The sequence below is a fragment of the Archocentrus centrarchus genome, chromosome 3, assembly GCF_007364275.1.
Source record: "Archocentrus centrarchus isolate MPI-CPG fArcCen1 chromosome 3, fArcCen1, whole genome shotgun sequence".
NCBI lineage: Eukaryota > Metazoa > Chordata > Actinopteri > Cichliformes > Cichlidae > Archocentrus > Archocentrus centrarchus.
Window position 1 is genome coordinate 2,549,291 of NC_044348.1, and position 13,583 is coordinate 2,562,873.

The 13,583-nt window shown below is 40.4% G+C and overlaps 1 protein-coding gene across 1 annotated transcript in view; it reads left to right on the forward strand.

The window, feature by feature from the left end:
* Nucleotides 1–13,583, forward strand: part of prmt3 (protein arginine methyltransferase 3) — a 62,719-nt gene that overhangs the window by 40,256 nt on the left and 8,880 nt on the right. The window contains exons 12-15 of the mRNA XM_030724119.1: nt 332–519; nt 3,341–3,427; nt 12,417–12,467; nt 13,200–13,287. Of these exons, the coding sequence (XP_030579979.1) occupies nt 332–519; nt 3,341–3,427; nt 12,417–12,467; nt 13,200–13,287 (414 nt within the window). The remainder of the gene's footprint in view (nt 1–331; nt 520–3,340; nt 3,428–12,416; nt 12,468–13,199; nt 13,288–13,583) is intronic.

Sequence of the window (13,583 nt, forward strand, 5' to 3'; positions counted from 1 at the left end):
GGGAATAATAACTTTTTTCTATTCATTTAATAATATTATATCAGTCACAGATGCTAAAAGCTGTAATATTGTCAAAAATTAAAGCTTAACAGCTCCAATATATGTGTTTACAGCAAATTTTCCTTCACACTTCTGTGATCTCATGGAAGATTTTGAGGTCTAGTAAGCATGTTAAGGAGAAACGTAGAACCTAAGTTCTGGTGGTCAGGCCAGTTTCTCTGCTGGGCATGAGTGTTGAAACTTGAGGCTGATGATACTGCTTTACTCATTTTGTCCCTGTTTTGGACTTATCACTCTTAAACTCGCTGGTTTTTCTTTTGGTTCCTCATAGTGTACCCAGACCTTTGTAACATCAGCCTGGCAGCTGTGGGAGACGTACAGAAGCATCAAGACCGCATTGCATTCTGGGATGATGTATATGGCTTCAACATGACATGCATGAAGAAGGCTGTGGTGCCCGAGGCTGTGGTGGAAGTGGTGAAAGCAGACACCCTCATCTCTGAACCTACAGTCATACAGGTAAACATTCACCCTTCTCTGTAGGTGCTTTGGAAATAATGTGAAACTGAAAGTAGCTGATGCCCTTTACCAAATAAAATGACAATAAATCTGAGAGACTGACTTGTTTGTGTAGTTATTTGTGGTAGTTTTGGCTGGACACACAGTAGTAATCAATTAAAAGAATGATGCAAACCAACAATTTAAAACAAAATGACCAATAAGTCAAATTCAGATGTGTATTACTATGAGAATGCAAATTGCATCGCCTTAAACTGTAAATCAAGTTAGATGAACTCTTTATAACTGTGTGATTACTTGATCCACATATGTTTTGATTAAGCTTTGTGCACTATAAGGGGTCTCAAGAAGAACTGAAGTGGTTAAAACAGTAATTAGTTGGGTAGGAAATAAGAAAAACATTTGCACCCAAGACTCGTTGCTGTGTGTCAGGCGTGAGTTGCGTGAATGCTGCAGTAGATTATAAAATATTACCCCCTGCAGGCCTCTTGAAGAATATATTTAGATATGCAACCTTTAATATTGCTTTGTGCTTAGGGGTCACTAAGCCAGGCAAAGGAAAACTGATCTAAAAGCAGAAAAAGCAGCATTCTTATAAAATGTTTTTAAAATTAATTCCCATAATTGTATCATAACCCAAACTTAAAGCTGAAACTTCCCCTTTGCCTGACTTTGCGCAGACATTTTTGATGAAGCTTACCACACCGACTATTTTATCGTTCTGCCTTTTTTCTCTCTTGCAGTGATCAGAGGTCACATCTTCAATTTTGACATCTTTCAATGATACTAACTACCTAAAATGTAATACTCTACTACATTTGTATCAGACAAATGTAAACTGGCAAACCAGTATGTCAGTCAGGTCCTGTGTTCTGCAGTAACACACATATACGCACAAACAGGAGAAATACAGTTCTCAGTACCCGGCAGTTAGACCATCGACAGAGAATGAGAGCAGCGGTTAGCAGTATAGAGAGAGAGGGGGGTGGGTGTGTGTTTGTTTGTGCTGATGCTGTAGAGCTAGGTGATTGATCTGTCTAATCCTTGTTTAAGTTCCTCTTAAGGAAACTTCATTACTCCCAGCACCCTGAGAATAGAGTGGTTTTCTTGGTGCTGGTGGGAGAGCGTTATACAGAGAATATACTGACTGTCGCATCTAAGAACACCTTTTTTTTTTCTGTAGATATTTTTCTGTAGGAATGCTCTTTGCTTTTGTCTCTGATACATTATGTGTGTTCTTTTGGGGGTTTTTTTTGCCAGTTGGCCTCTTTGCTAAGTAGCGTGTCCTCCACCCATCTCAGAACGTGATGAATGAGGGTGGAACTTGATGTAATGGAATTTGAAACCTCTAATCGATAGTTTCTCCCCTCCAGTGACAAATAGACAGCCCCTCTGCCCAAATTACAAGGACTCTCATCTATTGCCTCCCGTTGATACGATCCAATAACATTCCATTAAGGCTGGCTGCTATTCCGTAAAATTGAGAGCCCTTTCATGGAATTATATATTCCAACTAAGCAGATGAGTTTTTTTTTTTTTCTTCTTTCAGTGTGAAGAGAGAGCAATGTTCAATCTGAGTAATGTTTAAATCGCTCCCATTTTATATGGTTTTAAACCTTTCTCATGTTATGTAGTTGTGTTTCCAATCATAAACAGTCAGTTTGTTCTGTGATGCTCTAAAATGTTTCTTAAGAAAAGTTCATTTTTTGGTACATAGCAGTAAAACTGTCCTCTTCCACCATCAGTGTGGCTCTGTCCAAAGTCACTCTATATTTAAATCTTTAGTGGAATATATTTTTTCATCTGTTTTATTCTAATATCTGAACGATATAATGGATGTGAAAATGTATTCACTATGTAGAGCCCTCACAGTTACCAGAATGAGCAAAAAGAAGGGTGTTCTTGGCGTGTACTCAATTCTCTGTTTTGTCTCTCAGCTTCCAGTTGTTATTGTAGGCTGTAGTAAATGCAAGTAAAATGTCACAGCCCTGATTAGTCACCATAACTGTTGTAAACTAACATGATTCATTTAACTGATCTGGGTGCTCAGTGGGAGAATTTATCTAATTAGGGTTGCTTTGCAATTAATGTTGGATGATTGTCAGGCTGCTGTAGTGGAAAGTAATTTTTCCCGCTCTTGACAGGAAATAGACAGGTGCAGAAAATTATTTTGGACTCACTTCCCCTTTTATGACGACTGTAGGGGACGGTGCCCTTTAAGGGGTTTTTTGGATTAACATTGGGCTAGAGTCAGCTGTTCACTCTCATCTTTGTTTTAAGTCTATTTTTGGCCAGTTAAATTAGTCCAGTAAAAAGAGTCCCATCTTTTATGTAAGCATATATAGATATTGAAAAGAAATCACAGTTTATTGTGAGTGAAGTACATTTAGTTTTCCTGATGTAACCCTCCCAAAGAGATTAATGTAGTTTAATCTTAGTTTAAACTTGGCCTAATGGTGAACAGTTATGATTTTACCAACTCTAATGCGCCCGTGATGGTTTCAGATTTGACCCTCTGTTCTTGATGTACTAAAAGCTCCCCTAGAATTATTAGTGAAATCTTGGGTGCATTCACTGAAACAACATAAACTCACTTAAACCTGTTACGAACATCTGAAAACAAAATGTCATTTTTTGGAAACTGAACCATAAACTATTTCTAAAATTAAAAAAATGAAGTACGCCTAGAGCATGTTTTTTTTTTTTTTTGTTTGAATCACTTGATGACTGTTCATATTGTCATCAGTGTTAATCTTTATTTTTCAAAGTTACATGCAGTGAATTATAATTTTGATTTGTGCGTGTTTTTGACTTTCAACAGACAATTGACTGTAACAGAGTGTGTCTGTCTGAGCTGGAGTTTTCATCAGATTTCTGCTTGAAGATAACAAACACCACAGACTGCACGGTAAGTCAGACACTCACGCAGTATCACACACAGGGCTGTTTCAGTATGTATAACAAAACAAGTATGTCCATGCAAAAAAGACCCTAAGCCAGTCCCCAAGCCAATCTATATACAGATATAGGTTCAGGACTAGAGTGACCATCAGCCACCTCCTGCACATGGATGACATCAAGCTTGTATGTCAGGATTGTGCGAGACATAGACTCTGATCCACGTCGCCAGGTTGTGCATTGAGGACATCGGGATGTCATTCGGCCTAGATGGCAGCAAAGAGAAGGAATGTGATCTGGACTGAAGGCTGGAGCGACCAGAAGGCAGAATAGCACATATACAGGACAGCTACAAGTGAGTGAGTATCCCACAGGCCAATCGGAACCATGATAAAGATGCACAAAGGTCAGCTACAGCCAAATACCTCCAGAAGGTACGACAGGTGCTGAGAAGTTAGCTGAACGGTAGGAATAAGATCCAAGTCATCAATACATCTGCCCTACCAGTCATCAGATACGCAGCTGGAATAATAAGCTGGTCACAGGCGGAGATGATGTCACTGATGTCAAGACACAAAAACTCCTCACAATGGTCTCCACCTGAAGTCCAGCACCTTGAGGCTCTGTGAGCAACAGAAAGAGGGAGGGTGAGGATTAGCAAGCATCAGGGCCATAATCCAGGATAAAACATGAATTTCATGAATACATCAGGAAGATGGACCCCCCGAGATGAACCATTCCAAAAAGAATGATGAGGAACTATCTTGGATGACCAAGCCCCTGCTTGGATGCACCATCAACAGATACAGGAAGTGGGTGACACAGAGAAATCCTACCAGTGGATAGAAAAGGGCAGCACAGAGACTCTTGTCAGTTTGAAGTGATTTCCGTGACCATACAAATTACTTGTTTTGTTCATTTTTAGTTTGCCCATGTGCTATACCAAAAGCCCCTGAAATAACATTTTACATCCACTACCATTTATCAGAGATACTGTGTGAAAGGAACAAGGCGGTACAAACAGATATCTGTCAGCGCGCGTTGATATATTATGTCTCTGTATTACAGAGAATGTCTCTCAGTTGGATATTGAATAGAGTTTCAGCTTGAGACACAAGGCTTATATCACTTTGTATGGCATTCTATACAACATAGTAAGTGTAAACAGCCTGCTTTCCATGTTGTTCGCTTAAATGCCAAAAAACCACAACCATGTAATCACCCATAAATAGTGTGTTAAAAACATGTATTTCCAGCTTTTCTTGGACATGATTGGCTTGTGTCAGCATACAAATGAATTTGGATAGATAGCTGTGATACTGTTTGGGAGTGAACTCATTAGATATTAAAAAAAAATTAAATGAATAAATGTAATTACTGTGAATCTGATTAATTAATTCTCCGGCCTGATGATAATGTCAAACATAATCTTTAATGTGAATACATTGTCAGTTAAATTAAAAAATGTCTCACTTTAAACCTGGTGAGAGTTCTCTGTAATTGCTGCTTTCAATTTCATAACTTGACCACAAATTTAAAAAAAAAAAAAAAGTTTAAGAGATTACAAATAAAATTTAGCCTTGTTAGCTGCCACTATTCAGGTGTGTCCTTCCAAAAGTCTGCTCAACCAGTTAACTTATTTATTTTTAGCTCTCAAAGTGGTTAATTGGATGTAGAGAATAATAGTATTCCTATGTGAAGCATTATCTGACTCCTAGTTGAACTTGTGAGTGGGTCAGCTTGACCAACAACTGCACCACAAAATTGAAGTGCATGTCCTCAGTCAGGGTCAGCTACTTGCTCCAAAGCATGGAGAATGCTTTATGAGTCTATTTGGAGAGACTCTGGCAGCCAGCACCCCCCCCTCTCCCCCCAGCCATCCCACCTAATACCCATGAACTTCCTGATGTGTCAAGAGGCACATTTCTCTTGGCAGTACCAAAAACAACCAGCCAACTAAAGAAGAGCCTCACTACTATGGGCTCAGTGAGAAGTGATTTGTCTATACCAAAGCCTATTGTGTTGGAGCAGCTTCGCGCTGTGCTGCAGTGTTACTGCACTGTCTGGTGTATAGGTTTAATGGATAATCAATAGGTGGTTATTATCTGGCCTGTGCTCCCTGGGTAAGGCTGGTGGATTTAATGGGATTTGTAAACATCCTCTCATTTTTCCTGTCTTCTCTGCTCTGTAATTGAAAACATCCAGTTTCTATTTCTGGATTGTAATTGCAGTCATGTTAGAGGTAACAGATGACAGGATCATACAATACAGAAGTGGTTTTTCAGTTTTAAGTTGTTTTTTTGCAATGCTTTCTTCCTCTTGTTTCACACTTCTGATCATTCTCAGTTGCTGTGATGAATGCAAGAGGATGCGTGTGTGTGTGCATGTCTGATGTGCAGGATTTATCTTTCAGTCATGCTGTCATGCTTTTTTTTTTATGTGTGTTTTCTGCATTTATAATGCAGGTCCTCTGTGTATGAGGTGTCACTTCTGTATATTGTAAATACCTACATCGAGTATCCAGCGTACTTGTCCCACGATTTGCAGATGGACTGTTGCCTTGTGGGAGTAGCATGTTTTTGCCATAAAGATACTGACCTGTAGTCAGTATTGGCTGCAGCTCCTTAGTAGTAGTTAAGATTAGGGTGTGTGAAGGGTAAACTGCTCCTGGACCAGTGCTCAGGGATTGGTGAGAGAGAGCTGCTGCTTCTCTTGCCCTGTGATGGAGCGCTTGCTTTTGTTCTCCTGTCGACAGTCCATTCATCAGCTCAGCCTGCCTAACCTTGCATTAAATGAACAGCACAACCCCTGCATCTGCACCGCTCACGCACAAGACAAATCCTCTTACTGTTGCTGCTTTTTGAATCCCTCTTTTCCTTTCCTCCCTCTTACATTCCACAAAACTTGGATGTATCTGGCATCCGTTTCTTTGTTTTTGCCTTAAACCCTCTACAGCTTTGCTATAGTCATGATCCATTTACCTGAACTGTAGCGTGGGTTTCAAAATGTCTCACCCTCTCCTAAGGCTGGAAATGATGTATGCTGATGGCATGACAGGAGAGAATAAGTTTCTGTCTGTAATTAATTTTAACACTGCTGTCTCAGTGCTGCTGACGCAGCTACTGTAGCGCTACAGCAAAAAAGTGTGCAATCCATCTCTTACCTGCTTTCCATCAAATTTAAATTGGGTGTGTGTGTGTGTGTGTGTGGTGGTGGTGGGGTCTGAACTGACAGGACAGGCACTCTTCAACTTCAAGGACAATTTTCAGTACATTGAGAAGAGAACTATTAATGGAAAAATCCACTCTAACACTCAACAGTGCTGCACTATGTAGCATTTTGAGTTAGGACTTGATTTGGCTCACTGATTCCACTTACAAATGTTCAGTATGATGATTTATGCAAACATCCTAGAAGTTACAGAGGAAGTGTTTTGATTTTAAACATGAAAGTCTGTGTATAGGTCTACCGAAGGGTAACACATGCAGTACTTTTATTGGCTACATTATTTTTGATTGGGACACAAATTTGCTTAGAATGTGTTTTTCCTTCAAAAAGCATTGGTAACATTAACAATTCAGATGTAGGCAAGAGTTTATTATTATTTGTGAAAGCAAAGTTTTATAAAGCCTGTTGTGGGCTCCCCCAAGTTGTGTTATTGAAAGCTACAAGTCTAAAAATAAAAATAATCTGAGAGTGTGCAGAAACTTGCTACTCATATGTGCTTAAAGTTTGGAGTCAGCAATAATCCTTAACCTTTTATCAAACTGCTGACAGCCTAACTGTATTGTTGCTAATGCAGATACTGGGTTTTGCGAAGGAAGAGGGATGCATGATGTACAGAAGGACAGCATCTCTAGTTCTACTGCATGAATATTGAACCAGTTGTCCATTAAATTCTCCATTGTGAGTCCAGCACTGTTATGGATTGTAGTGGTAAATCTGTAGATTTACCATTATAATAATAAAAGTCTTAATTTTTATAGACTTAGCTTTATAGACAGCTTTGGTTCCAAGTCCTTATGTCCCAGTAAATTAGACTGGGAAAAATAAAATACATTAATTGGCCACTTTCTTAAGCGCACCTGTTCAACTGCTTGTTAACGCAAATATCTAATCAGCCAATCACTCGACAGCAGCACAATGCTTTTATGCACACAGACATGCTCAGAATGACCTGCTGAAGTTCAAACTGAGTATCAGGATGGGGAAGACAGGTGATTTAAGGGACTTTGAATGCAGCATTGTTGTTGGTGCATAGCTGCTTAAATTAGCAAATTTAGTAAAAAACATTTTTGCTAATGGATAGCTTTAGTCAAATGACCTAAAATAGCAAAACAAGTTATACTGTATACAAATTAACTGAGTAACACAAAAAAGGTGAATGTTAGAAGCTGACAAAAATGTGACAAAGGTGGACTTTCCCTTTAAGGTGTATGACTGTTATTTTAACATCCCCTCCACCCCTTCATTCACTGAGCTCTCCTGAGCAAAGCTCAGCAGCGGAGCAACCAGTCAGTTTTGCACAGCTTGTCTCTAGACCTTCTCCGACTGTTACTGTACAGCTGTTGGTCAGCGAGACATCATGAGTGAGGAACACCATCTGCAGGTGTGCTGACTCGTGCTCCACCTGAGCCTCACCGCTGCTGTTGAGTGGAGAGGCTGAGAAGAGAAACAGAGGGAAAGGCAGAGGAATTCACACCATCTTGGTAGTGAGGTGGTCGTGCTTGAAGCCTCCACGCCTGGATAAACCCCATCAAAAGCGCATTAGCCCTCTATTCTCCCGCCCCTTCCCTCCCTCCACCTCAGCGCCCCTTCCTTTCCCTCCCTTTAACACCCCTTTTCACACATCCCCCTCCCCGCCATCGTATAATAGTATCTGGACGGGCCACGCGGCTCGCTGACACATAGCCAGGCGAAAGAGGAGCGATGATGAATTGCTCCCTGTTGGTGTTATCCATGATGATAATTATTAATTTTCCCCCTGTTCTTCTCGGAGAATGGGGGCCGGAGAGCTGCAGTGTTGCAGAGCCTCCTCCATGGGCCGTCAGGAAGCCCACTGTCATCACTTATCACAGACAGAGCCGGGGCCCAAGGCTAAACGCTGATGAAAATGAAAAGCTCTCATTCTGATTTGCCCTGTTTTTGGTGTGTGAGTGTGTGCATGTTGCTCAGTGCTTCCTCTTTTCTGTTTGTGTCCTGTACTTCTTTAACCTTTCTTTGCCTTCTTCCCCTATTTGGTAGGACACATTATTATTATTATTATCATTATTATTATTATTATGTTATTACTAGGGGTGGGACTCGATTAAAAAAATTAATCGAATTAATTACAAGCTTTGTAATTAATTAATCGAAATTAATCGCATTTTAATCGCATTTCAATATTTGACATGAGAAATATTAATTTAAGTTTAGTTGATGAATAAATCAATATACATAAGCTTAAACTTCAAAATGTTGTTTATTTTCCCACCAGTCTACTACACAGACCAATGAAGGGTGGAAGTGCTCCTGTGATAAGCAAACACCTGAAATTAAAGTTAAACATCATAACTGGATAGTTTTATTCAACATTAATGGCTCACTTGTCATAGTTGGAAATTAATCATTCTCTCAGCTGTATTCTTTGATGTTGAAATGTGTTATGCTTGTTTTAACAGCTTATTTTGAATTTTGAAAGAATTAAAATTAAACCACAAAAAGGAGAAAAAGTTCATTCTCCGTTTAACCAGCTGCTCTTACACAGCTGTGCTTCACACTCACGTTTGCTAGGCGACACAAGCTACACAGAGGTGACGGCAGCTGATATGAAGGCTAGCCGCTCACTTCCGGCCTTTGTGGTGTTCGTGGGCTGTGAAAGACGTGGGCCGGGTCCTTCGCAGGATGCGGCCCCTAATTTGGACATTGTGCGTCGATATAATCTGTATGCCGGGAACTCGCGCACTGAGAAACGTTCCACGGTGCAAAGTGGGATTAAAATGCGTTAAAATTTTTAACGCGTTAATTTCCCCGTAATTAATTAATCGAAATTAACGCGTTAAAGTCCCACCCCTAGTTATTACATAAGATCTCAGGTACAACACAAATGATTGTTTTTGTGAGCTACCAAAGAGGGCAGCTTTTTTTCAACTAACACATACTGTACAGTACCACCCACTGGTGAAGGAAATTGTAACATTTAGCATAGAGCTCACCATTTATCATTGGTGGGTGTCCCTTATCGGCCGATATTAGCTATTTGCTAATGTGCTGGTATCTGCATTTATAATGGCTGATAAATGAAAAATTGAAAAAGTAAAGAAGACAGGAGAAACACCCTTCAACCATGTAATGAGTGTTGCAGTTGTATAATATGTCCACCAGAGGGCACTCTGCAACTTCCCAGTTGGCTGCACACATTCGGGATCCGAGCAGAGCGGGGCAGTAATGCATGACAGCAGTGTCATATTATCTTAGTAAGGACTCATAATTAACTTCATATAACAAGTATTAGGGAAATCTGCTTATGTTTCATGCGTCTGAAAGAAAAAAAAATCGACTCCGATTTTTCAATCACCAAATATCGGCATCAGTATTGGTCTTAAAAATCCTCCGTCAGTCACACTCTAATGTAGCAGACAGATGATTTGTGTATTTAAATTTATAAGGTGGACAGAAACAGGTAAATATAGGTGTATATACGCAAATGTTTGCTCTCTTGTTAGCTATAATAACTTTATAATGTGTGATCTGATGCAGGTTGTGTATTTAAATACGCACCACCCACCCAATAGGCCAGAAATGATTTGAGCTTCAGGGATTTACAGCATCTGCTCACACTGTGATTATCAAACATTTTCAATCAGCGCTTGAAAGAGATGGAGTTAAGTGTTTATGAAACATCCGAGGAAAGCTTTTTCGTATTATCCTTTTATTTTTTCAAGTGAAAACTGCATTTTGATGGAAAAAAAAGAGAAATGTATTTTTCTTGTCTTCAGTCGTCATCTGGAGTTAAAGTTTCAAGCTTTAATTAAGTCACTTCAGGGGCACCTGAGAAATTTGATGAACTCTTCTCTCAGATGAGAATCATCCAGGCTTTATTTGAACTTCTATTATATTCATGAGGCCGATACATCCTCTTTTTTTTTTTCCTTCTTCTTCATTTGTGATTTTAAGTGGGCAACGAAGCTGTTTGTGCATTTGCAAGTTTCACTCTCTGGCCTAAATTTTAATTGCTCATCTCGCAGCCAGTGTGAAAGTTGCACAACCCAAAAACTGACAATCAATCTCTCTTACGAGGCGTTGTCATCAGCGAGGCGTGATGAGGATGATCTCTGCCTCTCCGGCTGAGAGAGGTGAATCCGCTCTGGCTGACGAGTAATTACAGCTAATTTCCTAATTACCTGAGCACCAAGCTTCTCTGTAGCGTTCATTAAAAGCCATAATTGCATTGGGTTGACATGCTCTTTTATCCACTTTGGGTTCTTTTCTCACAGTTTAGCTGTGAGCTCGCAGCGCTGCCCCTGCCTGTCTCAGTCAATAAAGGCTGATTGAAGCCTTGGTGCGTGGAGTTTATTGAACACAGCTTCTGACAGCACCGTGATTATCAGGGCTGCATATGTGTATCTTTGACTGTGCTGCAAATAGTTTTAGTATTAAAAAAAAAAAAGTCTTAAATAATTTGGAGAGGTTTACAGAAGCTGTGAACAGACGGTGCTGTATTTTACATCTTGAAAGAAGAAGCAGCATTCCCTCTAGCATTTAAATGTTTCCCCATCCTGCTCCTTCCATTACCTTGCATTTTTTTTTTTTTCCTCACTGCCTTTTGTCTGTTTTCCTGCTTTTACAGCTTCCTTTCCTCTCTCTCCTCTGTACTATTTTTTGCTCTATCCCTGTCCTGCATTGATTCAGCTCTTCTTTGTCTCGGAGAGCCAGCCTCCAAGTTGTCAGCTGCATCAGGATTAAAAGCTATTAGTTCTGCATCATTGCCGCTACAAGTGCGCTCCTGAGATTGATAGAGTGGCTCTGTTCCTCCAGTGGGGGCAGATATGGGAGGAAAACAAAGCTGGGGGGTGGGTTTTTGCCTCACATATTTGACAGTGGTCACATAAAGGCACTCTGGCCCTGTACTTTCCCTCAGCTTGTTTTTAGATATTTGGCTTTCACGCAGATGTGTTTATAGCGCTGCAAACCTGCAGAGCATGTTTTGGAGAAAAAAAATTTCTTTCCTTGCAGGCTTTTAGTTAATTGAAATACATGGATGGATTGGAAGACCAATATGTCTGATTTCTCCTTGTGGGCAGACCAAAGCTTCATTAGTATTTATTTTCCTTAACTGATTCCTCCTGCCTTCTGACAATTTTTTCCCCATTATTGCAACACTGCCATCAAAATAGCTACCTTTGCTAATTTCATGTAACAAGCTATCTAAGGTGTATTTTTTTATTTTTTTTTTTATTTTATTATTGTCAGCAAAATTTCCCCAGTGTTGCTGGCGGCTGCCTCATACGGTAATTTGTTTCTTTTGTCCAGTGACAAGTCTCGGGCGAGGTGAGAGGGAGCACACAGGACGTGTTGTTGACTCAGCCTAAATGAGAAAGCAAGTTATTTTTGAGAAGTGGGGTTGAAGCAAATAGAGTGCAATTCTCATTTCGGTATCCGCTGGATCTGAGCCCGCATTGCCACTATGGTTTTACAGACCGCACACACTTGTAACAATAACACGGAGAGCACAGCAAACAAAGCTGAATTACTGTTTCTCCATTAAGGCGACGGTTACGGTTGGGGTTAGGGTTAGAAAGATGAAGGTAAATGTAAATATTGGAGCAGCAAGTATTTTTCCCAGTTTGGTTTGACTGTTTTGTTCCTTAACACCAGCCGCTCATCATGTAGCTTACATTGCTCATTAATATCTTGAGACATGGCCTGCCTCCAGCCTCGCGCTCTCTCATAGTCAAACAAACGCAGGGGTTTATTGTACTGTCACATTCTAACACACCCCTCATATTTCATTGCAGGCAATTGTTGGCTACTTTGACATTTTCTTCGACAAAGGCTGCAGCAACAAGGTAAGCAGCGACCGAGGCATTTAACGGAAACTCAATTATGTTCACGCTTTAGCGTGTTCCTCCTCCCCGAGGCATTCGCTGGCAATCGACGGGCGTCCTAGCCGACTGCTGATACAAGCACTTACCCAGCAGAGTCGGCCAGTTGGAACAGCCGATGCCAAGCTGTGTGAGCAGCCCAGACACGCCTTTTGATTGCACTTCCTCTTTTACCTGAGACCCAAGTTGCAATGTATTGGTAATCCAGTAAATTGCCATCTCACTAGAATAATGTTTATTTTTTTGCTTCATAAATGCGTTGCAGTAAGATGTCAATTATTGTACGTACTAAGCTAGAAATTATTTAGAAACCGCAAACTGTACGAGTGGATCAGCTTTAACAGTAACAAGCCTTTCTGCACCTTCACAGTTTTCTTTGGCTCTTTCCAGTGTTGATTTTCACAACATTTTGAGGATTTTCTTTCTGTTTTCTGTTGCATATGTATTAAGTGACGTGAATCAAAAAAGCATGGTTTCGTCTTTTGTTATAGTTTCACATTAATGCAAAGTTTTTTCCACAAAAATATGCTCCTATAAATAGATTTTAAGTCCTTTAGCATTCAAAGTTCGTTTCTTGCACAATACTACAAAATGACAAAGTGCTGCTTCTTTAGTGAAACTCAGTACTGACTCAGGATGTTCTGCTAATGGTTTTTTTTTTTTTTTCCCCCCCTCCTCTCCACGGTATTGCACCAGGTGATGTTCTCCACGGGCCCTCAGGTCACAAAGACACACTGGAAACAAACGGTCTTCCTTTTGGAGAAGCCTGTGGCTGTCCAAGCCGGTGAGTCACCACTTGACTGTGAAACACTCTGCCAACGCTGTAGACCACGCAGCATTTAGTGACACTGTTCTCTCATTTACATATTTTGCAGGCCAGTTTGTATTTAATATTCAGTTCTAAGCTTTATTCAGGTGTGAGCCGCATGTGTTTACTTTCTCTCATGATATCGTTTCACTCTTTTGGACCCTCTGGGGGGTGCGTCATAGCGCATTGCAGCCAGTAATCTGTCTGTGGTGGAGATGTAGTGAAGCTGGTTGACACCCGTTATCTGTCATCCACAGTGACAGTGAGGGATC